This window comes from Peromyscus eremicus, chromosome 8a (assembly GCF_949786415.1).
Source record: "Peromyscus eremicus chromosome 8a, PerEre_H2_v1, whole genome shotgun sequence".
Classification (NCBI taxonomy): Eukaryota; Metazoa; Chordata; class Mammalia; order Rodentia; family Cricetidae; genus Peromyscus; species Peromyscus eremicus.
This window is the reverse complement of record NC_081423.1, coordinates 71,326,349-71,350,625: the sequence shown is the minus strand read 5'-3', so window position 1 is coordinate 71,350,625 and position 24,277 is coordinate 71,326,349. Positions and strand designations below refer to the sequence as shown.

At 51.0% G+C, this 24,277-nt stretch overlaps 1 protein-coding gene across 5 annotated transcripts in view; it reads left to right on the top strand.

Moving 5' to 3' along the window:
- The window catches only part of Msi2 (musashi RNA binding protein 2), a 360,898-nt gene that overhangs the window by 317,175 nt on the left and 19,446 nt on the right, over positions 1-24,277 (top strand). For 4 of the 5 annotated variants that reach the window (XM_059271494.1, XM_059271493.1, XM_059271492.1 and 1 more), the window contains 2 exons: positions 5,685-5,759; positions 23,978-24,043. In XM_059271494.1, the coding sequence (XP_059127477.1) occupies positions 5,685-5,759; positions 23,978-24,043 (141 nt within the window). Of the gene's footprint in view, positions 1-5,684; positions 5,760-16,914; positions 17,191-23,977; positions 24,044-24,277 lie in introns of those variants that run through there. The other variant, XM_059271495.1, reaches the window with a different exon arrangement.

Below are 24,277 nucleotides of genomic sequence, written 5' to 3'. Positions count from 1 at the left end.
TGTAGGAGGAATCGGGAGGAAGACTCCATCCTCCCTAACTGCTTCATTGTTTGCCTGTCTTTCCTCTAACATGGTAGTGTGGCCTGGGGTGGTCTCCTTTTTGGGTAGGGTCGCTACCTCCATAGTGCATTGTTTGCATATCAGTCCAGGGACCCATGCTGTCACCTCCCCTAACAGTCTGGCTGATGAACTTGGCTCCTACAGGAGAAAAAAAAAAAAGAAAAAAGGAAAAAAATCTAATCCACTGAAGAGCCAGGCATGGTGGCACACACCTGTAATCCTAGCACATAGGAGGTGGAAGCGGGAAGATCAACAGTTCAAGGTCATCCTTAGCTACATGGCAAGTCTGAGGCAGCCTGGGCTATGTGAAAACCCTGCTTGATGAAAAACAAACAAAAAATTACTGTGAATAACCAGTCACAGTGGCACACAGCTGTAATCCTAGCACTGAGGAGGCTAAGGCTAGACCACAGATTCTGACCAGTCATCAGAATGAGACTACTGCTACATCGTGAGACCCTGCAAAATAAATACTCCTTAATGAGGGGAGTTTCTAAGAAGAATATTTAAAAGCAAAGTATAAGCCACTGAGATGTTAAAAATTCATTCATCCAACATGTGTTTACCGAGTGCCTGCTGTGCGCCAGCGTGAGAACCTTGCCTCTAGTCTCAAGGAGCTAGTGCTCCAGTCAGGAGCTGAGACAGTCAGCCTGCTGGTCTCACGACTGGGGCACCATGGAACTAATTTTCAAAATACTTTTCAGGATTTTCTCCATCCTTTGGGAGGTCTCATGAAAGGGAAGCTGACGAGTGTATGGGAGTATGGCATTCTTTCTTGATTTCTCTTGATAATAGCTTCCAACATCCTTGAGGAAAATGCAGCATGTTTTGACTTTCTCTTTCAGAGCCTTTAATAGACTAGAGTAAAAGATGGTAAGAATTCCTTAAAAGAGCGTAGGGGCTGAAGAGAAGGGGAATTGCTCCAAGGCCCCACCTCTTCTGAGCCAGACAGAACGAGAAACCATGCCATCGGAAAGGTGCTTTTGCAGCCCCCAGGTCCTGCCCCATTGTCCACATTCTTTGGGAACACCCATAGTCATCCAGCCTGATGCTGGTTTTTCTTAATGAGAGTGGACTTAGTAAAATCAAACACATGCCTGTTGATGTATTTGATTCTCTTGGCCTTCTCCGCCTTCAGCCTCATAATCCCACTGCCTTTAATGCTCTTGGTCTGGTTGGGCACATGTTGTTTATTAAACATGTGGTAGAGAGAGAAAGCACAGTGTTGAAGCCTTATGGGAAAACTTCCCTTAGCAGTCGGGGGAGAAGAGAGATGCTTTGGGCCAGCTAGCGAGTAGCCAAACACGTTCTTATCCTCACTTGTCTCAAGAGATCCTTGCAAAAACCTGATACAGTGCTCCCCGACATTAATGCCTTCTAAATTGAAGGCAATAAATAAATAATAAGTAAAATCAATAACTGTTGAAAGGGCCTGGGGAGCCGTGATCTGCTGACATTCACTCCAGATCAGGAGATGGACAGAACCCACAGCTTACCTTCCTGGAGTTGTCTATAGACCCCACTGGACTTTCTCTGTCCCCCAAAATGCCGGCTTGTCTGTCCTAATTGGTGCACCTGTTTCTTGGTAGACAGAAGCAGCTCAGAATCCGGCCGTTCCTTGCCGCTCCGGAGCAATGGATCCATAGAGCCTTCTGAGTCTGTGAGATTGTCCTTTGCTTGCCAGAGTGGTGACCGCCAGTTTCATGTGCACATCAGCCTTGGAGCATTTTGTGATGTGACCCATGCCCCTAAGGGACGGACGCTTTCCTTTCAGATAGTTTTCGTTAAGGTTAAATTAGTGTGGGTGTGGAGGAGCCCCGACAGCTTGGGAGAGTTCTTGGGCTGTGTGACTTCATAGGGCGGCTTTCACAGCCTTGCCTAGGAGGAGCTCTTGCTACTTGGTCGACCTCGCCGAGCTATCATGGTAGCCCCAGGCAGTGCTGCGCATGTAGCAAACACTCGCTGTGCTCTGTGGATAAATGGCCCTTCTCTCCTGTCTCTCTAAAGTCAAGGGCCTGGGGAAAGCCTCTTTTCGGGATACTCAGTGGTTGAGTAAGCGCCTGAAAGAGCCAACGACCCATCCGGGATGCAAACACCTCTTAAGTTAGGAGCAAAGATCCAAAGCCACGGTTTTGAGAGGCCTGTGAGCATCCTAAGGAGGGGGCCGCAGAAAGAACTTTCCGGCACACCCGAGCTCTATTGTCCCTTTCTGACTTGTGCGGCCACAATGGAGAGAAAGCCTGGGTGTGAGGAAGGTGGTCATCCAGGCAGAAGGCTTGATTTTTTTTTTTCCTTTAGTGACAAGAGATAATTACTGTGGGATTGATCAGGCATCCAGAGTACTGGAGCAAATAAATTGTGCAGTGGCCAGCGAGGGAGGGGCCCAGCTGCTAATGGAAGTGGTGGCTGGGTCATCCTGCTGTAATGTGGCTTGATGGAGCGTCCGCGTGGGTCTCCCGTAATGTGCTATTGATATGCAGCCAGCCAGTTTCCCCTGTACGGCCTGGGCCCTGAGCCACTGGAGCAGAGCTGGGCCGCACAGCCGCAAATGAAGAGGAAAATTGAAGTAATGTTGTATTATAAATTTATAATTTCATCTGCCTGACAGAGAGGCTGTTCAGGATTGGGGGTATGGAGATGAGATCCCCCAGCGTGGCAGGTGTGGAATTTTTCATCTCTGTTCCTTGGGCGATGATGATATTGGCCTGTCCGGAAGAACGGGGTGAGGCCCAAAGTTCGCATGCACTTGGCTGTACGTGCCTTCTTTCGTGGTGAAGACTTTAGGATCTGCGTGAGGGAAAATCCACGCAGTCAGGTCATACAGATGGCTTGAGTGCCAGGCAGGACTAGCCGTTCCACTGTTCCTTACCTACATCCGGGGAAAATGATGCATGAGCTTTTTGCTCTTGCTGTCAAATTAACACTTCAGATTTAGGACCCTGCTCTGAAGTTGGCGGCAAAGGAGCCATTTTTCTTCAGGAAAGCCCCTAGGCAATAGTGATTTGACCATTTGCCTATAATCCATTTATCAATATTGTTGAAATAGTGCTCTAAGAAATCTAGCCCTGAAAGATCTGATTTGATAGTGGGTGATTAATTTAGAGGAAAATTGAGCTGCCCAGCCAAGAAATAAATTCCAGAGGACAGCCGTTGCACATGCGTTCGGTCAAGATCTCCGGGGCCTGGCCACCGCTCTAGACTCTCTCCCATCAGGTACTCTGAGCTCAGTGGCTTAGGCTCGTGCCCCTCTGAGACCAGCAGGGAGAGAGTTGCTGAGTCACTCTGTCTTGCCTCTCAGCCTTCTGCCAGTGAGGCATCAGAGGCCTGGCGGATAATCTCACCAAGACAGAGCCAGTGACAGGGCCCAGATGCAGTAGAGGTAGCCCACTGTGAGTTCAGTGGAACTGCCTGTGTGGGAAGACTCCAGCTGTAGCAAGGACCACAGCTGGTCATTGCTGAGAATCAGGGCACGTTAGTGCCGCCGGTGACCTGCAAACTTTCTACCTGTGGCAAGACCCCACCTTTAAGAGAAAGGGGGAAACCTCTCTGCCTTAGGTCAGAGTCGGATGACAGAATCCCATAGGTCTTGATCAGCTTTTGAATTGACATCTGCTTCTCAGTTCTGAATGGTAGGAAATCCAAAATCAAGGCGAAAGCCTCTGTTTATCATGACAGTACTCTGGCCTCACACAGTGAGAGTCAGTGGTCTCCCTGGAACCTTCCTTGAAAAAGAGCATTAATCCCATTTATGAAGCAATCGCCTCCCGAAGGCCCTTCCTCCTGATATAGTACGTCAGGTTGATGGTTGGGATTTCAGTGTGAATTTAGGGAGACTCAAGCCTTCAGGCCACAGTCACCCCCAAGGGCATGGTCTTGAGCCAGGACTAGATTCAGGTCTCCTGACCATGAGTGACCTGGGTCCAGTAGTGAAGCCATCCACCAACATCTACAGGAAAGAAGCCATGCAAGGCCTAACTTTGTGCCTCTGAGGCACAAACACTGACTGGCAATGGCAAGAGCCCCACTGACTGACTCGTGGTGGTGAGGAGAACGTGGTGAGCAGGCCTTTGCCCCCAGCCTTCGCTTGCAGGGTTGGAATGTGCTTGGTGTGATACTCCATGCGGAGGTAGATAATGAACCCCCAGAGCTTGTATTCAGGGGTAGTGTGCAAGGAAAGGAGAAACAGGTAGAGAATGGGCACTGCTCCCCGTCTTCTGGAAAGCTGTCCTAAGTCTCACTGAAACGCCTTTCCACCATCTTTTTGGTGGAAATAGAAGAAATACCTCTGGCTTCTGGAGGCGGCAAAGATTATTAACGGAGTGGTGGTACTCAGACTTAGCAGGGAGGCTGGGGAATGGAACCTGGAAAGCAGGCAGCAGCTTAGCTGCCAGCCAAGGGGACAACAGCCCGGGAATGGCCTGGTCAGAGGGCCACTTGGCACCTCTGGATGCTGGATTGTCCTGCTGATGCCAGAGTAAACTCAGAGTCTCCTGCCCATCCTCTGTCCACTGGCTCTAGCTGCAGGTCTCTGTGAAGGTTTACATTGGCCTGCCTCCCAGGCAGAGGCAGAGTTCATTCAAGGGCTGGCCGAACTGACACCCACCAGACAGCCACCTCAGAGGCCAAAGCTGAGGGCTAGCCATTGTGCTGGTAGGAGACCGAGGTGACGTTTCTGGAGTATGATTGTACTGAGCTAACCCACACTGGGTGGAAGGAAGCAGAATCGGTCTCTGGGGACAAGGCAGGAGGTAGCTGTGGAGCTGCTGTGACCAAGGAAGTTAGGGTACAAGAAGGCTCCATTCACCTTCACTGTAGTCAGAATCGAGACAGGGGCATGAAGAATGAGGTGGACAGTGCCAAAGTGACCTCTTAAGTGGGAGATTGCGTCACAGGCTGGGGCAGGCTCACCCCCTCCAGGACTCACCAGAGGGCTCTCAGCATCCCTCAGTGCATGATCACCCACTACAAAAGGATCTGGACAGACTCTCTACCATGAATTGTCCATAAGAATTCTGCACCTGGCCTTCAGAGCTCAGCTGGAGCTTCATGGCCCATATTTCCACACAGTCCCTCCGGCTCTTTTGAAAACACACATCTGTGCTGTGTCTATACTAGGACGCGGCCCCTGCCTCCCCCAGCTGTGGCTTGCTGGGCCAGGAGGCAGCGCTCTGTGTGGCTACTAAACTGCCAATCCCAGAGTGCCCCTGCCCTGTGTGGTGCTCTGGCTCCTGTCCACTGCCTTGGAAGAAGGCAGTACAAGGACTTTAATCTCCTACTGTCAACATCTTTAAGGTAAAGTACATTCAGGGTAAGCTCTCCAAATGTCAGAGCCAGACGCAGGCACCGTGTTCCTTCTTCCGTGTGGCATTTACTCTACAAGTTCATGAATGTACCTGGGCTTTGGGCAGTCTGGCTGCCTAAATATGGGTTAATTGTAAACATTCTGATGGCCACACCTCGAGGCGTGGGAGAGAGGGGATCCAGGGTCTGGACAGAGACCCTCCCCAGAGACACATCATTCTGTGACAATAACTGCAGCTGGTGCTCACTGCCACCTTCCTTGAAATGTCACCCCAGACCCAAGGCCACTGTCTGACTCCTCGTTCTTTCTCTCTGTGTTCAAGGCTACCCTAACTTTGTGGCAACCTATGGCCGAGGCTACCCTGGATTCGCTCCTAGCTATGGCTACCAGTTCCCAGGTGAGTGGCTTGGATGCTGGGGTTTTGGAAATTTGGGAGGCAGGCTGCATCTGGAGGGGAGCAAAGAGATGCTCTAATGGAGAACGCAATTTGCATACCTGGGTGTGCGTGACCTTCCAAGTCTCCTCTGGTCCAGGGTCAGGGTATCGTTGGGGCTTTCCAGTGGACTAGAGTATTTCCTTGAGGCTGGTGTCAAAACGGGAGGAGAGATGGGAAACCCCTTCTGCTCACCTCCTTTGCCCCCAAGCCTGTTCTCTGTGTTCTCCTGGGGGATTAACTTCAGGCCCAGGGCTTGTTGCTGCCCACTGCTCTTTACATCTATCTGTCTAATGCCTCCCATCCTGCCTTCCCTTCCTCCTCTTCTCTAACCCGCCTGACTGCCCTGACATCGGGCTTTTCTGGTATATGTTGGTGAGGTTGCAAGGGTCAGACTTGTGCTTCGTGCCCTGAATGGGCTGTGCAGATTATCATTCTACTCCGCATAGATAGCAGCAGAGCATGGCACTGCCCCCACATTCCCTGGTGCTTCAGCCCTGAGGGAGCCAGTGGGCGTGTTCCTGGGAAAATGGGGAAGATGCTGCAGGAAGTGATGCTTTATCGGTGTTGCTGTTCTTCATGAGGTAAATCTCCTCACCATCAAGCAGTACAAATGAGACTATATTAAGGTGCCTAGTGTGCCAGAGTCAAAGGCCAGATAACATGGCCAGAGCTGATGTAAGGGAAGTCTGTGCTTTGTGGTTCTCTGTGTGCATGGGGGGTGGGGGGACTACACTCAGTGGCTGTCCTTGAGGTTATCACATTTCTACTTGGAGATCTGGGAGAAGTGATGAGCAGAAGGCACAGAAAGCTGGCCTGAGGGAAGGCTCTTTGAGCCTGAGGAGCTAGAGGATGGAGGAAAGGTCTAAGGTAGCACTGGCCTCAGCTTAGGCTTTGAGATGGTGACAGATGTATAGGGCTATGTCCCGTGATTCTGGCCAGCATTGGAAACCTAGACACTTATCCTGGCTCTGGTACCAGTTGGACAAGTGACTGTGGCAAGTCACCTATTTCCGGGTATCACTTCTCTTATTTGTGAATGGATGTTGAGTGGGACCTTTGAAAGACAGTCAGTGCATCTCTTTTTTGACTATGTGGTCAGAGAGAGAAGGGAGATTGATAGAGCTACAGAAATTCAAGGTGGGTGGAGTGGCTTCCCTGGGACCTAGCAGTTTCCCATCTGGGAGATGCTGTCAGCAAGGACCCTTGGTGGGCCCTCCCTGCAGCCTCTCTACAGCTTGTAATAGCTTGGACTCCTGGGCCTGAAGGACAGAGAATCTGTATTCAGGCTAGAACTGTTCCCTAGTTCATCCCCACTACAGGTAGAGCTCCCAAGGCACGGAGACAAAGAGTCAGAGTAAGCAAGGGGCAGCGATTAGCCCAGGCAACCTGACTCCTAACTTCTAATCCTTCTCTGTTAGCCAGTATCCACTTGTCAACTAAGTACCATTGGCCACTAAAACTTAGATCTGTAGTAATTCAAATTCAGGAGAAAGGAAAACCTGAGTTCTACATTCACACTGGCCACATTCCAGTGGCTCAGCAGCCACATGAGGCTGATGACTAATGTCAGAGTGGAAAGTAGTGTATTTCCATCCCACTGAGGGTTCTGTTGCTCAGTGTTGTTCCAGAGATTAAAAGAAGTGATGTGGTACTCTAGAGGTGTGTACATGCAGAGTTGGAGGAATACAATGTGAAATACCTTGGGGACTATGAGGTGGACCCCATGCTAAGACCCCTGTCTTGTCTGGACCAGCTAAGGAAGCATCTGGTTGTGTCCTGACTCTATGGCCCACATCCTTGGGTCTACCCCAGATAGACAGACATGCCAGAGTGACCTAGCTGAGGCTAGGCAAACTGAGGTGGTGTTCCTCGGGTGCCTGGCCCCTTCTGGGAAGTCAAGGCTTTGATAAGGAGTGGGTACAGTGTCTATGCCTGGAGATGCTGTTCATCTTCATCATGGTGCTAACTCCTCAACTGTGGCCAGTCACTAGGGTTAAATGGGTAAAAATCAGCCTTGAAGGCAGACAGTGTTCCCTGGCCCATAGGGTCCATTCTCAGCCACCAAACTTTCTGTTTCCTGTCCATTTGTATCACACTTTGAAGCCTCTTAGATTCTCTTACCCCATGACCAGAGAGGAACAACTATCTATCTGCAGCTGAGGAGGTGGGAGCCGCCCAGTCTTTATCTTAGTATGTCGAGAGCCAGGTTGAGGTCGGAGCTCACCCCACTCCTGACCCTAGCCCCTGGGAGTTGTCCTTCATGGAACATCAGCACCCATCCACTTGTTCTAAAACCCTGCCAAGCCCCGCCTGGTTCTAGACACAAAGCCTAGGCTGGCTCCTCTGTCCCTCCAGTCATGAGTTCAGGCTGTGGTCACTCCCTCCAGATTCAAACTTGACACCGTCTCGGAGCTTAAGACTTGGTGGGCTTCTAGGGCACGGAGGCTTTAGGATGTTCTGACTTCATCTCCTGCCGCACACCGTAAGGACTGTTGGAGGTAGGTGTGGCTAAGGAGGCACACGGGCTGCAGAGAGGTGCTCCAAAAGTGCATGGCCTAGTGCACTGTCTTCTCCTCACCTGCTCTGGGTGGTTCTGTGGAGCGGTTCCCATGCCCTGGGGCCGGATCCTGGCACTCTCTCACATTGGCACAGCTGCCATCACCGCCAGGTTGTCCTGATGGTTTTTCTTTGTGGTCTCCATGGCCTTACCCTGTGCCCACTTCCCATATCTAGCCCCTCTGAGGTCATGCATGAGTCCCACACCCCTCCTAGGCCTTCTGAGTCCATCATAGAGGAGTGCTGGGAAAGCAATGACAGCCGCCACCCCCACCCCCACCGGTTCTCAAACCACGCCCTTCACTCACTAACAGGAGCCTGGTCCTTCTCGGCACACAGGGACCTAACCCCTTCCAAGGTGTTCTTTGCATGTGTCTTTTACCTTTACATCCGTCTCAACTGATTGGGGTCCAGGTCTCACCCCACCTGTGAGATGTAATCCCAGCAGATCTCCCTGGGTCACACAGCTGCGTTAAACGGGTTTAACCCCTGCAGCTACCTGAGAAATGGGTTGTATGGCCTTAGGTCAGTCTTGGGTTGGGGCTCTTTTCTAGGAAGGCTGGGGAGCCTTTAGCAAACGGCTGCTGCCTCTCCTACTCAGGGGTCTTCCCTAGCTCTATATTCTCATCAAGTCTGGAATTGTGGTCCTGCATCAGTGGTCTGCCCGATTCCTCCCATCATCCCCTTCTGGGCTTCTCCCCTCTGTTTACTCTGTTAACTAGTAGCTGTGTTTACCCTGTGTCTGGTCCTATTTCACTTTTCAGACTATTTGCTGATTTTGATTCATGAGATGTAATTGTTATCAACAAGCTCTTAAAAAGAGGCATCACAAGTGGGGCTTTGCCATCGTTTCTAGAGAGTACACACTCCTGCCAGAACCACCCCTCTGCTGGCAGGGCCCACTGAAATCTGTCCTGTCTGGCTGATGGAGTGCGTGAACATGATTTTCCCTGTTTTAAATTCTGGAAGAGACCTCATTGTTTGGCTTTGTTTTGTTTCAGAAAACTTTCTGCTCCTGCTCCCCCCACACACACTTTGCTTCCTGAATGCATTGTGACCAGTCCCCCGCCCCCCAGCTCCCCGGAATGTAGGGACCTGCTCACAGACTTTGTAGGGATTCCTCGGAGGGATCATGGAAGACGTTGCCTTTTTAGAATAATGATCAAGCAGGCTTGCTGGGCATCTCACAGGGCACAGAGTGAGCTTTTAAGTGCTGGTGACTCAGAGGGGTCGCAGCTGTGTGGTCTGGAGGGAGCACCTCTGTCCTTTGGCACAATGGCAACGTGAACACACACGCACCCTTCTGTAAAACCATGTGGAAGATGGAATCTGAGTGAGCAGCTGTGTAAACACTCTCCAGTTGCCATTGTCCTTTGGGGCCCGTCTCTTGGTGGCCATTGCCACAGTAAAGTCATCTGTCTTTGAGAAGGGACAGCAGAGTCACCCTGGCCCTGTCACGTTGCAACCCAGGGGCACAGACCCCCACTGGGCTCCCCTTCCCCAACCACTACCCTAGCTGTGTGCCTTACCCCATAGCACCACCCCAGGGTGGGAAGGGATAGGACGTCTGGAACCATCTAAATCAGGCTACATCTCGGGGCTAGCACCCTGGCAGTCACCCCTACCCGGAAGGATCTTGTCATGCTGACCCCGTCCACTTCCCTCTTTGAAGTGTCCCTCTCTTGTGTTAGTAATGACAGTCCAGTCGCACCCACAAAAGCCAGCGTTTGTGGGCAGTACCCATGGCTCTGTTGGACTGGCCCAGTGAGAGCAGACCTGTACATTCGCATACCAGCATCCTTGGTATTCACAGAGCGGGTGGGTGTGGCAGGGGGTCTGTGCAGTTTGGCTCCCCTTGTTAAAGATAACCAATGCAACAGTTGCCTGGTTCCCTTGCGTGTTTTTCTGCAGGCTTTTTCGTGAGTGGTGGTGGCGCTTGCTCTTCAAAAACAAAACTCGTAGGCCTCTCCCCTTCTTCCTTTGACCTTGGCGTCTGTGAACTGCTCTGCTCTGGTGAGCATGTCCTAAAGTGCTCGCCTCTCAGGCAGTTCAGTTCAGCCATTGTGAATTTCCCCATTGCTGTAAATAGTTCATCGGCACTGCTCCCTAATGACATTTTATGTTTCCCTCTGTAAGCAACTGAGGTAGAAAAATAAATTGTTTACTGCGGACATGCTGTGTGCTGCCGTCTCTTAGCCTGAGAGTGTCCTGTTCTCGCTCCAGGGGAGGTGAATGCACTAAATAACCGGTATGGTGACAGCCAAGTTCATTTTGTAGAAGCATGCCAACTCCCCCTGGCTGCTGCCTGGCCCCGGCTCTCCCCTCATCCTCGGCAGAGAGCCCTGTGCTTCCGCTGGAGGTGATCTGTCCTTGAGCAGAGACAGAACATCTGCTCACACCAGCTGTGGGATAGCACCCTGCCCCTTCTTCTGCAGTCACTGTCTCCCACCAGTTCAGACAGCCCCCAGAACACTCCGCATCTGTGCATCAGGTGTGGGTCTGCACGGTTGTGCACAGGCCTAGGCACACATCTTGCATTCACTTTCCTAACCCCAGAGCAGTGCAGGTCAAGGACAGCAGACCTGTTTCTGGATGGAAACCTGAAGGGTCTCTTGTTTCAGGGCCATTTGGCCACTTGGTAGCCAGGTGACCTTGTTCTCTGAGTAGTGAAAGTGCCTTTTTGGCTGAGTTAGAAATGAGGGGTGGAGAGAGAGAGGAGACAGAGAGAGAGAGAGAGAGAGAGAGAGAGAGAGAGAGAGAGAGAGAGAGAGAGAGAGAGAGGGAGGAGAGGGGCTGCAAATATATCATGCAAATCAGTAAATGCTATAGAGTGAAAAATTTCAGAAATAATGAGCATTGATGTTGCTGATGAAGTAAGCTTTCCAGAGTGATTTTTCTCATCCTCTACCCTCATGATGGTGCTGCCTGGATCTGCTTTTCAACCATTGGAGTGGCATGGGATGCTCCAGGGAGTTGCCAGAGCAGGCCTGGGGGCTTTAAGTGCATCAGAGAATGAGGAGCTGGCAGGAGGGTCTTGGAGTAGGTGAGGTACGAATCACGTTTCAGAATGGGTCTAGGCCTCCAAAGCATGGGGTGGGCTGGAAGACGGTTTGCAGATAAGGGGTGATAGAGGCAGTCTTCCGCAGCAAGTTAGAGTGTGAAGGGCTAAAGGGCAGTACAGAACCTTTGAGAGTGAGTCCAGAAGGATGTCCCCTCCTGTCCACACCCCATCTTTCTTCTCAGCTTCGCCTTCTCAGCTACATTTCTCTTCCTTGCCTCAGGCTGGCTGGTGGCCCTTTGGGATCTTCCATCACTACTAAGGACAATAAAGTCAGTGTGGCGCCAACTGCCAAGTCTCACCTTAGCTACGGAGTGCTCCAGGCAGCCAGGAGAGCCAGGCCAGTGTCTTTTAACCCAGCACTTATGCCTCACTCCTGAGCCATTGTGTGTGAAGGGCAAGGGCTATGTAGGTCCCAGGCTGGGGAGGCCCTTCTCCAGCAACTGGGACTAGAAATTCCCAGTTTGTCCCCTGACTCTTTAGCAATGGAAATTGGGTCTCTGATGCACTGTGGCTGAATGGAAATTGGCTTCCTAGGCTATCAGCCTTAGAGTATCCAAGGCGTGGCTATCCTATTACCATGTCAGGACTCATGGCCACTAAACCACTCACTACCAGTTCTTTACTCCCAGTTTCTTACTCACTGTCTGGTGACAGTCCTTGGTGCTGGCTGAACAGTGCTCAATAAGAGGTGGCCTGAGGTGAGGCGCCCTAGCTTAGAGAGGCCCTGTTCATCTGTAGAGGATCTCAAATAGCCTTTGTCAGCTGAAGCTGCTGCTAGGTAACCTTGGTTCAAGATCCAGAGTCTTTGAACAAAGACCGAGTTTGGTGGCCAGTCACATCCTGCAGAGGCAGAGTAAGCAGCCTGGATATTCAGGAGACAGTATTCCTTAAATGGGCAGGCTGGGGGAATGGCCCTGGCTATGGACAAAGGGCTGTGACTTACACCAGCTGCCAGTTCTGCTTGAAGAACAGGATTCAGAAAAGCAGATAGTAAACTCTCCAAAGACCTACGGTCCTGTCTAGAGTGTCACTGGGCTGCTGTGAGGAGCAACCCCAGGGCCCTTCTGTCTACTCCTTTCTCTAGCCCTCCGGAGTGACAGATCCTCAGGGTCAGTCCCAGTTCAGGAACGGAAGGTCTGGGCATGCACTTGGAGGACTGAATCCCACCCTTGTCTCCCGTGTTCTGTTCTCTCTGGCTAAGTTCTCAGAGCCTTGGGCCAGGAGAGGCCATCCCAGGGCTATCCTGGTGGACTCTCAGAACCCAGAAATCAGACAACCCTGCCCTACGTGTCAGCTCAGTCTCCTTGATCCTGCTTCAGTTTCTAAGGGGCACTTTTCCTCACCCTCACTCGGTCCTATCCCAGAAATACCCACACTGGGGACTTTTGTGGCACCCATGTGGTGACCTCTCACCAGCTGGGAAGCAGATTTTGAAATGTCAGAGTGAGAGGTTAGCCTCCTAGGTTGATTGATGGAGCTGAGGATTCATGCATCTGGGCGGGGCCAAAGCTATAAGCAGGGCGTGGCCTTATAAGGAAGAGCCTTTTCTATCTGCCCCATCCCAACCCCTAATCTGTCTCTGCCCTCCCCATTCCAGACTCCTTTCTAGTGGATGCCTCTTCACAGAGGCACTCTTAAATTATAAGCCAGCTCCCAGAGGCCATCCTGCTGGCCACCTGGCCCTGTGTATACTCTGGGATTTATCCTCTCATTTGAATATTAAAGGCAAGCTTAGTCAGGAGGCAGATCTGCTGCTTTGAAAGTCAGCAGAGCACCCCAAATCCAGCCAGGACTGGAGGGAGGCTTGTGGGGACTGTGGGTGTGCAGTATCACCGAGCGATCCTCGCTGGCATGGAAAATCAGGAGTTGACTCTATTCCCAGATGAAAGCACAGCACAGTGCCTAATAGGCACTTAATAAACATTTGCAGAAATGAATTGGAGCAATCTGAACTGACAGGAATTGCGGGTTTCACTTGCGATCAGCTTTCTGTGCCTCTTGAAGCTGCTCTGCATAAATGAGAGGACTCTGCTAAGTGAGCGCTCAGCTCCCCATGGTCACACCACACCAAGCACACCCATCTCTCTCTCTCTCTCTCCCTCCCCCTCTCTCTCTCTCTCTCTCTCTCTCTCTCTCACACACACACACACACACACACACACACACACACACACACACCGACTTACAGAAAGATGGGAGAGTTCTTGCCTTAACTTGCCTAGACACTGGGTCTCAGTGTCCCTACCTATCAAATGGAGGTTTGCTACCGCAGCTCCGTGTCTCTCATAGGTTGCTGAGGGGAGTCTGTGGGAGCAGGCAGGTTAGCAATGAAGGAGGCTGTGGGTGTGCACCTCCTTCCTAGCGAGCTGAGAACTGGTACCCACCACATCTGTCTCTTCTCGCTGGTGCCTACAAGCTCTCCCACACCTTCTCAGACTCCTGCACCACCAGCCCCTTCAAGTCCCGCCAGGAAGAGACCCTCATCACCCTTCCTCAGGCCTTCCATTTTTATTTCATCAGCAAAAGTAAGTGAAAGCCTACAATGTACACAACAAAATTACAACAACAACAAAATTACTCAGAGTAATTACTCAGGGAAACTCTGGGTAGACTGCTACAGCAGGCACGAAGGGCCAGGATTCCATGCCTTCCAGAATAGCCAAGGACAAACAAGGTGTCCACTACGCCTCCCACCCAAGCCAGAAAGAGATTTTTCACTGAGTTTGGCTCAGCCTGGGCCCACTGCCGAAAGAGCCCATTGGCCCTCTGTTTCTCTGGTTGCTGGAGAAATGCAAGGTACAACCACTGCACCTGCCCCAGAGAGTCTCTCAGGGCACAGAGACACTGGGCCATAAGCTCAGAGCCTACAGAAGCGTCCCATGTGTGGCCAGCTAGGGCATGCCCAGTATAACGCATGTGGCGGTAGCAGCGTACATACACAGGAGCGGAGAGCACGGTGGAGGGAACCGTTGTGGTACCTGGAGAGCTGTTGGGAACAGGCAGTCTTGCTCTATTCCTGCTACAATAACAATACATAGCCTGGAGCTCGCAGCAGCAGCAGCAATGTATTTCCTAGGTAATTCTAGATGCTGGGAAGTCTGAAGTCAAGGTCCCTGCAAGTTTACTGTCATGGTGAGGGATACTTCCTGGTCCACAGATGCCCAGTTTCTTTCCGTATCTTCCCTTCGTGTGTGTGTGGGGGGGGGGGGGGGGGAGATTGTGAATTATTTGAATTCTCTTTTTTTTAAATGATATATTTATTCCCTCTCCCTCTCTCTCTCTCTCTCTCTCTCTCTCTCTCTCTCTCTCTCTCTCTCTCTCTCTCTGTGTGTGTGTGTGTGTGTGTGTGTGTGATGGGGTGGAGTGTGCCTGCCGAGGAGCATGTGTGGAGGTCAGAGGACATCTTTGTATTGTTGGTTCTCTCCTTCCACCTTTATATTGGCTCTGGGCATTGAACTCACGTTGCCAGACTTGCTCCGGAAGTTCTCTTGCGCTGGCTTGCTGGCCCTGGCTTCTCTTTTATAAAGGTGCTAGTCTCTACTGAGAGAGCTCCATTTACTTACTTCCCAAAGGTCCCTCCCTGATACCCTGCAGGTGAGGATTTCCACATATGCATTTGGGGTGACAGACATATGCAGATCATAGCAGTTAATGCCCAACCTAAGCTTTGAAGCACCCGGACAGTTCATCAGGTAGGATCTGGTGAGATGGCTCAGCAGTTAAGAGCCCTGGCTATTCTTCCCAGAGGCCCTAAGTTCAGTTCCCAGCACCCACGTCTGGTGGCTCATACCCACCTTTAATCTGTAGGCAGGGAATCTGGTGCCTTCTTCTGGCTTCCATGGGTACCTGCACATGTGTGGCATGCATACACATACACATAAATAAAAAGTAAAAGAAAATAAGTTTCCCCAGTAGATATTACAGGGGTGTTCCAGATCTAGGGACCAGCAGGCAGAAAGTCAAAAAGCACATGACTCTGCTCCATCCTTCCCATTCCTGCCTCCGTTGATTCTGTGGTCACCATCTGGGCAGATCCTGTCCTTGTACCAAGACAAAGACAGCAAGACAGTAGACTCTGCTGGTGGGGTGTCAGCGCAGACACTTTGTGACACAGGAATACTGGCCTCACTTGAAGCCTCCTCCAGGCACATTCACCTCCTAAGACAGCAGCAGCCCAGCCTGTCACTCTACCTCCTAGTGATGGCTACTCAAGGCTCTCCAGGCCTCCTCATCCTGCCCGCAAACCCCACAGTCTCAGCTTTGAACGTTCTTGCTTTCAGGCAAGGTTAGAAGCAGGAAGAAGCAGCATCCTTCTCCTTTCCCTATCCAGGCCTCCTCCACACATTCTTCTTTTGCTGTCAGCCCAGAGTTAAAGACACCTGTCATGTCACAAGCCCTGAACCCAGTGTTGGTGACACAGTGATAAATGAGAGACCAGTCCTCACTTGCTGGATATAGAAGAACAAACAAGATTCCACTTGACGGAAGGACCCAGAAAGGATTCTCAGGCCCTGCCTTGCTGCATTCCCTGTCCCCTGCCCCAAACCTGGAAACTGTTGTTGAAAAATGTTGGGAGGGTAGCGTGTCAGGGCAGAGAATGACAGGGAAAGGCTGATCCTGCTGACTCCACTCAGTCCCAGGCCTCGGGGACCTATGTTCACACCTGTGATGATCTCATCATAGGGCCATGCCTGCCTTGGCCAGACACTCCCTGCCATCATGTGACCCTACTAGAGTTCAAGCTTATGCTTGAGAGAAAACGACCCTTAGCTCACACGCAAATTATGCATGTTACCCATGAAAGCCTTTTGGATGCCAAATCACATAAATTAATAGGATTTTAGAATGGGAAGCACCAAAGGGATTTCTCGGCTCTGTTGCTGTTACCTTGGGCAATAATAATAAAAAAGTAGAAATAGAAGTTTTTAGTCCACTTGTGCTAAAGCACTTCACACTCTCATCTCCTTGACTCCTCACAGCAGCCCCACAAAATAGGTACTAGAAGCTGTGTTCCAGAGAGGAGAAAAGGACAGAGAGAGGATTAAGTGTCTTGGCAGGACATGAGACTCTCACTCACTCTCTCTCTCTCTCTCTCTCTCTCTCTCTCTCTCTCTCTCTCTCTCTCTGTGTGTGTGTGTGTGTGTGTGTGTGTGTGTGTGTGTGTGTGTGTGTGTGTGTGTGAATCAGCCTTGGTGGCAGTCCAGAAGCACTGTCCACCCTGTTTATTGAAAACAGGTTCTCTCATTGTCCTGGAGCTTGCCAAATAAGCTAGGCTAATTGTCCAGCAAACCCCAGGGATCCACCTGTCTCTACAGTTCTGGGATTACAAGGACTTACCGTCATGCCCACCCCCACCCTCCACCCCGCTTTAATGTGGGTTCTGGGAATCAAACTCAAGTCTTCATATCAGCAGTGCAAACATATGACCAACTGAGCTATCCCCCTGACTCCGCCTTTCTGCTTTAACCACCTTTGTCCTTATTTTGCCTTCTCTCTCAGCTGCAGCCCCTTCATCTATTAATGAAGTGGAGGTGGCTTTCTTGTCCAGTGCAAGATGGTCACAAGGAAATTCTTTGACCGAGTGCAAGTGTCCACCATCATCATTAGTGTGGCTTATTGCCAAGGCCAGGCCTCTCACAGCCAAGGAAAGGAAGACAGAGAAAACTGTTCTGCTCAGTTCCAGTCTGTGAACTGAGATGTCCCTCTGCTAGCTCTTGGGATTTTTCGTTACTGTATTTCTGTACTCATTGATAAATTGCTGTCCTGAACTCCAAAGAGCCTCGCCTCAGCCTCTGGATTCTCCCGAGTAGAGTTGGTGCCCAGAGCATCCTGTCCAGAGACGCCAGGGTAGATGGGAGTGGAGTTCCAGTTGCTCCTTTATGGAGGTGGGGCCAAGGGCAGAGCTGGAGCTTCCGGAAAGCAGGAAGTTCTGGGTGTCCAGCACCGGCTGTCCTGGTCTGTAGAGGTGCCTGTGGTAGGGCTCGTGGCCGCGGGAACCCTATGGAGGTGGGTCTGTTGAGGAACACCGCCCCCATGGGAGGAGACTCAGACCAAGCATATGAAATCAAAATGGCTCAGATCATGTGGGGGAAAACATGATTTTTGACTATCCTGGTCCATTCTGTGTTTGAAAAATCTGGGTGGCAAGGAGTAGCATAAAATCTGTTTAACTCGGCTGTGTGGAAGTGTTGAGATTGGGGGGTAGGTCAAGATTCACCGCCTTGGGAATTCATCTGTTCCCTCCCCTCATGCTGTTCCATCTTGGAGGGGAAGATGAGATGGCATGGCCACACCCTCTACTTCCGTCCCCAAGACTGAGTCACCTAATTGCTGCCTCCATCTCTAAGCAGCTTGGTCCTTGAGCTCTGTGGTGACGCCGAAACAGACAGAAGCCGGAAGGTTCTGAGACACAAGTTCCTCACCTCCCCTTGGCACAGGGGTCCCATAGTCTCCTGAGACTCAGCTTATCCTGAGACTTAGCCGTTTGTCTCTTTGGCCTAGAGAGTCAGTTTGTATGAGTCTAATTGCAGAACCCCATCCCACTAATAGAACCCTATTTTCCCATCAGGAGCTACAGTCACAGGGCAGGGACTGTGAGTGTTGGTCCAGTGCCTAGGACGGTGCCTGGCACACAACAGCTGTTCCATAAACATTTAGCAGGAGGTCAGGGGTTGAGAACAGGTCTTTAGAACAGGTCTTGGAGGGTTCTTTGGCCAGCATGGGTCCTGACTGCAGTGCTCTAGCCCTCTTCTGTGAGGGCTTGAATGACTTGAGGTAGAAAAGGCCCAGAAGAAGGATGCTAGACTAAAGTCACCAGATAGGGTGACTTCCTACTCTAGGGGAAGCTGGACCTGGAGCCACAGGTCTGTAGCCCCAGCTACTCAACAGGCATAGGAAAGAATCAGAAGTTCAAGACTAGCCTGAGCCCTGCCTCAAAATAAGGGCTGGAGATGTAGTTCAGGGCTTGAGGGCTTGCCTAGCTTGCACAAGACCCCGGGTTCAATATTTAAAAAGACAGGGAAGTCGAATATTGCTAAAACTGTGACACGTCACAGATGCGTCGTGATACACCTTCCTTTATTCCCACCAAAGAGAGTTAACATGTTAAATGGCGATTAGGTTAAAACTTATCCAGGGTGAAGTGGGAGCATGTCTTGTGCCTGCCTTCCATGTTTTAGGGGCTAACATCCTGAAGAGAGCAGGCCCGAGATGTCTGCCCCTTACCCCTGGCTACAGACAGCCTTGGTTTTCCAGTTAGGTTCCTCTGTTTCCTCCCCAGGGACAGCTGTCAGGTTCTAAATTACGTATTTTCTCTGCTGCAGCCAAGAGCCAGCGGTGAGGCATTCTTAGCCCACGTTCTCTTCAGCATCCCCCTGCCTCAAGCAGCAGCCCCTAGCCCCCTCACCTGTCTAAGGGATCTGCACAGCCCTTGGAACCTCCTGGGAAAACTGGTCTCACCCCTCAAACAGCCCGTCTTAAGTCAGGTTCCTGTTTTGAATGCCAGGAGCTCAGGGCTTGTTCTGTTCTTTTTGAAATGAACGCACATCAGCTTCCGTCAAAGCAGACCATTTCTGTTTGATCCTGGAAATGTGTCCCTTTGGTGATTAGCTTCGCCTCCTCTTTGGAGCCTCCGTTCTGGTGTGAACCCCTGGTTCCTCTAGCTCCAATTACGTGCCGCCCAGCTTTCTTCCAGCCTCACCCAGAAGTCAGAGTTGTGAATTTCCTATAAAACGCTGAGCCCTACCACCCCAGGCAGGCCTGAGCAGCCTGGGCCAGCCAGAGTGGCAGATGGTAATGTTTCCAAACTCGTGTAGGACATGTTTCCTACATTCTGGGTAACAGTTTCTTCTTTTGGTGGCTTATTTTTCAGTGTTTGGATTCAGGAAAGCAACATTAGATTAGCCAAGACTGAACCAGCTATACAGCTATGGAAACTACTTGTAGGGAGAGGCAGGGTGTGCTGGGGGAGGGAACAGAAGAACATTTGATCAGGCGAACTTAGAAAAGACTGTTCATATGGGACTTGAAGAAAGAGCCCCCAAGTCATATCTCCTGAAGCTATGAGGAGCTTCAGAATTCTCTTCATCCTTTTGGGGGGTCCATGACCCCATCCCAGGTCACAGAAATAGTATTGACCCCACTGGAACTCCAGCAGTGCCCCCCAAGCCCACATCTCTTCCAAACGAATATGGAAAAAGGAGACAGAAAAGACCTTTGACCTCCCAGTCAACCAGACAGGAAGCAATGCTTTTCAGTGTTTACAAAAAGCAAAGCCCTCCCCGCCCCCCAATAGCTTCCTATAACTGATAGCTTCTCTGTCTACACTGTGTGCCAGAAACTTCCAGAAGGCTTGATTCTATTGATGGGAGTGGGGCCAGGGCAACCTGTGTTTTGTTGTTGTTTTGTTTTGTTTTGTTTGAAGCTCCTCCATGAGATCTTGGAACCCACTGTTCTGAATCCGATTGGTCCCAAAAATTTGGTTCCCCACTCTATTCCCAGGAGGCCCCTTGCGAGGTGGAAGAGGTGACTGAGTATACAGCTGTGCCCCACGACTTGACTTAAAAAGAAAGGTTGTTATTAGCTGGGCGGTGGTGGCACACGCCTTTAATCCTAGCACTTGGGAGGCAGAGACAGGCGGATCTCTGTGAATTTGAGGCCAGCCTGGACTACAGAGTGAGATCCAGGGCAGCCAGGGCTATACAAAGAAACCTTGTCTCGAAAAACAAAACAACAACAAAAGAGAAAAAGTGTGCTATTGTTTTACTTGTTATTTGTGCACATGTGTGCGCACACATGGAAGTCAGTGAACAACTTTTAGAGTCTGTCCTCTGCTCCCACCTTGTTGTAGGGGGAAGGCCTTCCTTTTTTCGGCCTGTTGCAGACTAGCTGGCCCATGGGCTTCACCACATCCAGCTTCATCCATGGGATCTGAGGCACAAACTCAGGTTTATTGGCAGTGTTTTTCCCCGTTGAACCATCCTGCCAGCCAGTGACGTGACGTCTGTCTCTAAAGGTCCTCAACTTTGACTCTATGCTGAGAAACTTCTAAAGGTCCCAGTGCCTGGCTGTACCAAAGACTAAGTCAGTCATGATCCCTGGGGACGTCAGCATGTGTAAACACTGTAAACCAGGTAGTACCGCGTGGTTCTCAGCCAGAGTTGGAAATCAAAGTGTTGGGCAGAGCTGGGCACTCCTGTGTACCATAGACTGCATCCTCCTTTGTGTTTCCCTGGCCCCTGGGAGTATGTGAGTTTCCATCCTGGGCTGGAGGGCCAGGGGGGTCAGGGCTGCTGGACTGGCGGGTGGCGCTGTCCTTAGCTACACTTGACCCATATGAGGAACTGTCAGCCCTCCCGCACACATGATAGGTACATATCCTGGTCAGCTAGAGTTTGGGAGGACTTGGAGCTGGAGCCTAAGTGGGCTATGTGACTTAATCCTGACCTAGAAGAGATTGTCACCCCGCCAAGAGAAATAAGATATGCATATAAAAATAGCTGTACTTAGATAATACAGAAGCCAGTAAGTGCCACAGAAGCAGGAAAAAGTAGGTGCAGTATCATAATTTAAAAAAAAAATTAAAACACTGTTGACTTATTATTTGCAGTGATGTCATGACTCCAAAAAGTCCATCAAAGTGTGTCCCTCACTGTCAGTGATGTGGCGGTATCTTTCACTTAGACAAGTCACTGACCCCAAAGTTTCATTACCATCAACCCCAGGGGACTTCGGATTGTCATCCTCATAGATAGACAGCTAAGGGACTGTAACAGTCATCTTGCCAGCCATCCTGCCTTGCAGCTGAGAGGAATAATGTACCCTGCCCAAGTCACACATCAAGCAAGGTAGGGGTCAGCCAGGGCTGGAGGCCGAACTAGCTGAAGAATGAGTCTCTGGCTCTGACCCCATCCGCCGAGAATGCTCCACAAATCCAGAATCCATCCATTGGCCTGGTGCTAATGAGTCCAGGCATCCTCTCTAGGATTGGAAGGTTCCCAGGCAGGAGGAACGTGGTACATTCCTGTTCACAGGTAGCCAGCCTGTAGCTCCCAGCCTCTCTGGGATTTGCTCAGCAAAACATTCCTCCCCTTCCTGCTGGATTCATTGCTAATATATCATGTCCATTTGGGCAGCTATCATCATTAGAGATAAACAGAATACATGCTGTTATTTTGAGCGGTGGAAATTGAGCTTTAAAATGGCATCAAGAAAAGAAAGACGTAGTTGAAAGGTTATGGGTCACTACTCCCTGTAAGGAACTCAGGTGGGTCCCCATGTCCTTGCGGCCACATAACCATGCCTTCTACTGTGGAGAAAGCAGGACAGGCCCTGTTCTTGTCCACCATGGGGCTGGTGGCTGGAGAGAGATTTGATGACAATACTCCCATGATACTGGCTCACTCCCAGACATCGGGAAGAACTGACAGACAGAGGTGGCCATGCCGGAGCTGCAGCCTACACACAGAGTGGCTCCCTCTGCAGCTGCCACTGGTAAATCCTTCTCTTAGTTCACATCCGTAGCTGAGGAAACTTCCATCTCTGGAAGAGTATTCCATCTCCAGCAGAAGCCCTTATCTGAGCTGAAGGATAATGGATTTCCATTTTTGTCAAGAGTTGTTTTTTTTTTTTATTTTTTATTAATTCTCTTTCTCTCGGACTTCTTGCCCAAACCGCTTAACTCTAGAAAATAGACCATTTGTTAACAAATCTTGCTGACCGTATTCCCTTCCTTCAGCCAAGCTCTTCTGACGCTCCCAAGGAAACTTCCTCTGTTGTGTCTGGGGTAAGCAAGCACCAAGGAGTAGTAGTAACCTTTCTCTCCTGCTGCTTCTTCCTCCCTAGCGTCCCCTGAGCCCTGCTCCGGGCCTGTAGCAGGAGGCTGGGTGGACAGAGAGAGGTTGGGACAAGGAGAAATAACCTGACTTCTTCCTTATTTTCCTTCAGCGCTTTCCACCAGCACCATCTTCAGAAATCTAGAGCCTGCGTGGAAGAGCTGGGGAGAGGACTAGGTGGGGAGTCCCAGCCCAGGCTCCCTCTGGGAAGGGAGCAGCGAGGTCTTCATGGGCGCTGGGAGACTCATTCCCAGCCTGGGAGAACCGTGTACAATTATTTCACCTGGATCTCTCTTTTTCCCCTTCAGCAGCCCTATTCCCATATTTAAATGCAAGTATGTCTCCTTTTTGTTGGCATTTTAAGTAGCTTAGCGTGACCTTTCTAGAGTAGCTCTGTCCCCTTTGAACGTCTCGCCCTCCGTAGAACCACGTAGCTCGGACCATAGTCTTAGTCTAGTGAGCTTCTAGTTCGCTCTGTGTGGAGGATGCCCCTCCTTTCTTTGTTCCTCTGCTTCCGGTGCATGTCTTCTTCCCTTGTCCAGTCCAAGTGCCTCATCAGACAGGCTCCGTGGCTAAAGGTCAAGCAGCTCTTTTGGGGGCTGTTTGGTGGGTTTGCAGGGGCTTCTGGTGCATCATTTAAAAAAAAAAAAAATGGCCCTGCAGGTGGGTCTTGGGATCAGGCTGCAAATGTCTACCCGGTAGCCGCAGATATTTGTTTTTATGTATGTGGAAGTATGTGTGTGTATGCTCCAGTGCGTGACTTGTGTGTCAAGTTAGCGGCCAGAGAAGCCCAGGAAAGAGGAAGGACTCAGCTCACATCTTCTCTCGTGTGGACATTTTTCGGCCACATACTTGGCCTCAGCTTCCTTCCTGCCTGGCCTAGCTTTGCTAGACAGTGCGAGCCTTAACCACAAAGGATCCCTGGGTAGGGGTGGGAGGCACTCCAAGCTGGCTTCATCTGAGGGTGGCCTCAGATACTGCAGTCACATCTACGTTCCCTGTTACTGCCATGGAATGGGATGGGATATAGTCTGTGGTAGTCCACTTATCTGACATATGCCAAGCCCTGGGTTCCATCCCCAGCACCACAGAGTAATATCTTAATAATACAACTCTGGGAAGATTGAAACACTGAGCAGGATCATGAAGAACCACAGGGATCACCCCAGATAGAGTCCCTCAGCCATCCGACATCGGCCCATGTATGTACTCACCTGGGAACACCCAAACGCTTCGCCCTCAGGCCTGGGGCCATGGCATGCTGACAGGAAGCTTTGACCAATCTAGAGCTCAAATGACCAGACCTTTGGAGAACTTTCGGGAGTGAAGCCATCTCTAGGCCACGGCACCTTTTCTGTGAAGAAGCCAGCCCCAGGTCCTTCCTGATTTGGAGCTCCAGCTGACCCCACCAGCAGGATCCCTGTAAGGAGTAGCAGGCCAGGCCTGGGGCATCATCAGACGTCAGTGCAAAGTCAACAGAGACCTCAGCTCAGTTCTCAGAAGGCATAAGTCCTCCTTGTGGTTGAGTTATTGCTGTATGCTTCCTAGAATACACTTCTGGAATAACCAGTGCGTGAGAGTCAGACATCTAAAGATATTGTGTCTTCCAGAAGCCTGAGAGCCACTGATCTGTATCCCCCAATGCTGTCTGTGAAGCCCTTCCCAGCTGTCTGTTGTGTGACCTGGGGTCCTCCGTGGCTCCTTCTGACTCCACTCCTCCGTCTCTCCAGGCTTCCCAGCAGCGGCGGCGTATGGACCAGTGGCGGCGGCGGCAGTGGCGGCGGCGCGAGGATCAGGTAGGAAGGTGTGCGGGGCAGGCGGCTCCCAGGCATGCCTCGTGTGCAGGGCAAGGTAAACGCCCTGCCAGTCTGTGTGGCTGCATCTGTCCAGCACCCCTGTCACCACAGCCCAGGGGAGGGGGTGGCGGGGACAGGGAGGTGCCACGAAGGCCCAGCCACCCAGGCCTGTTCCTACAGGAGTCTGCCACAGTCAGGGGACCGCAAACCCCAGGCAGAATTGTGCTCCCGTTA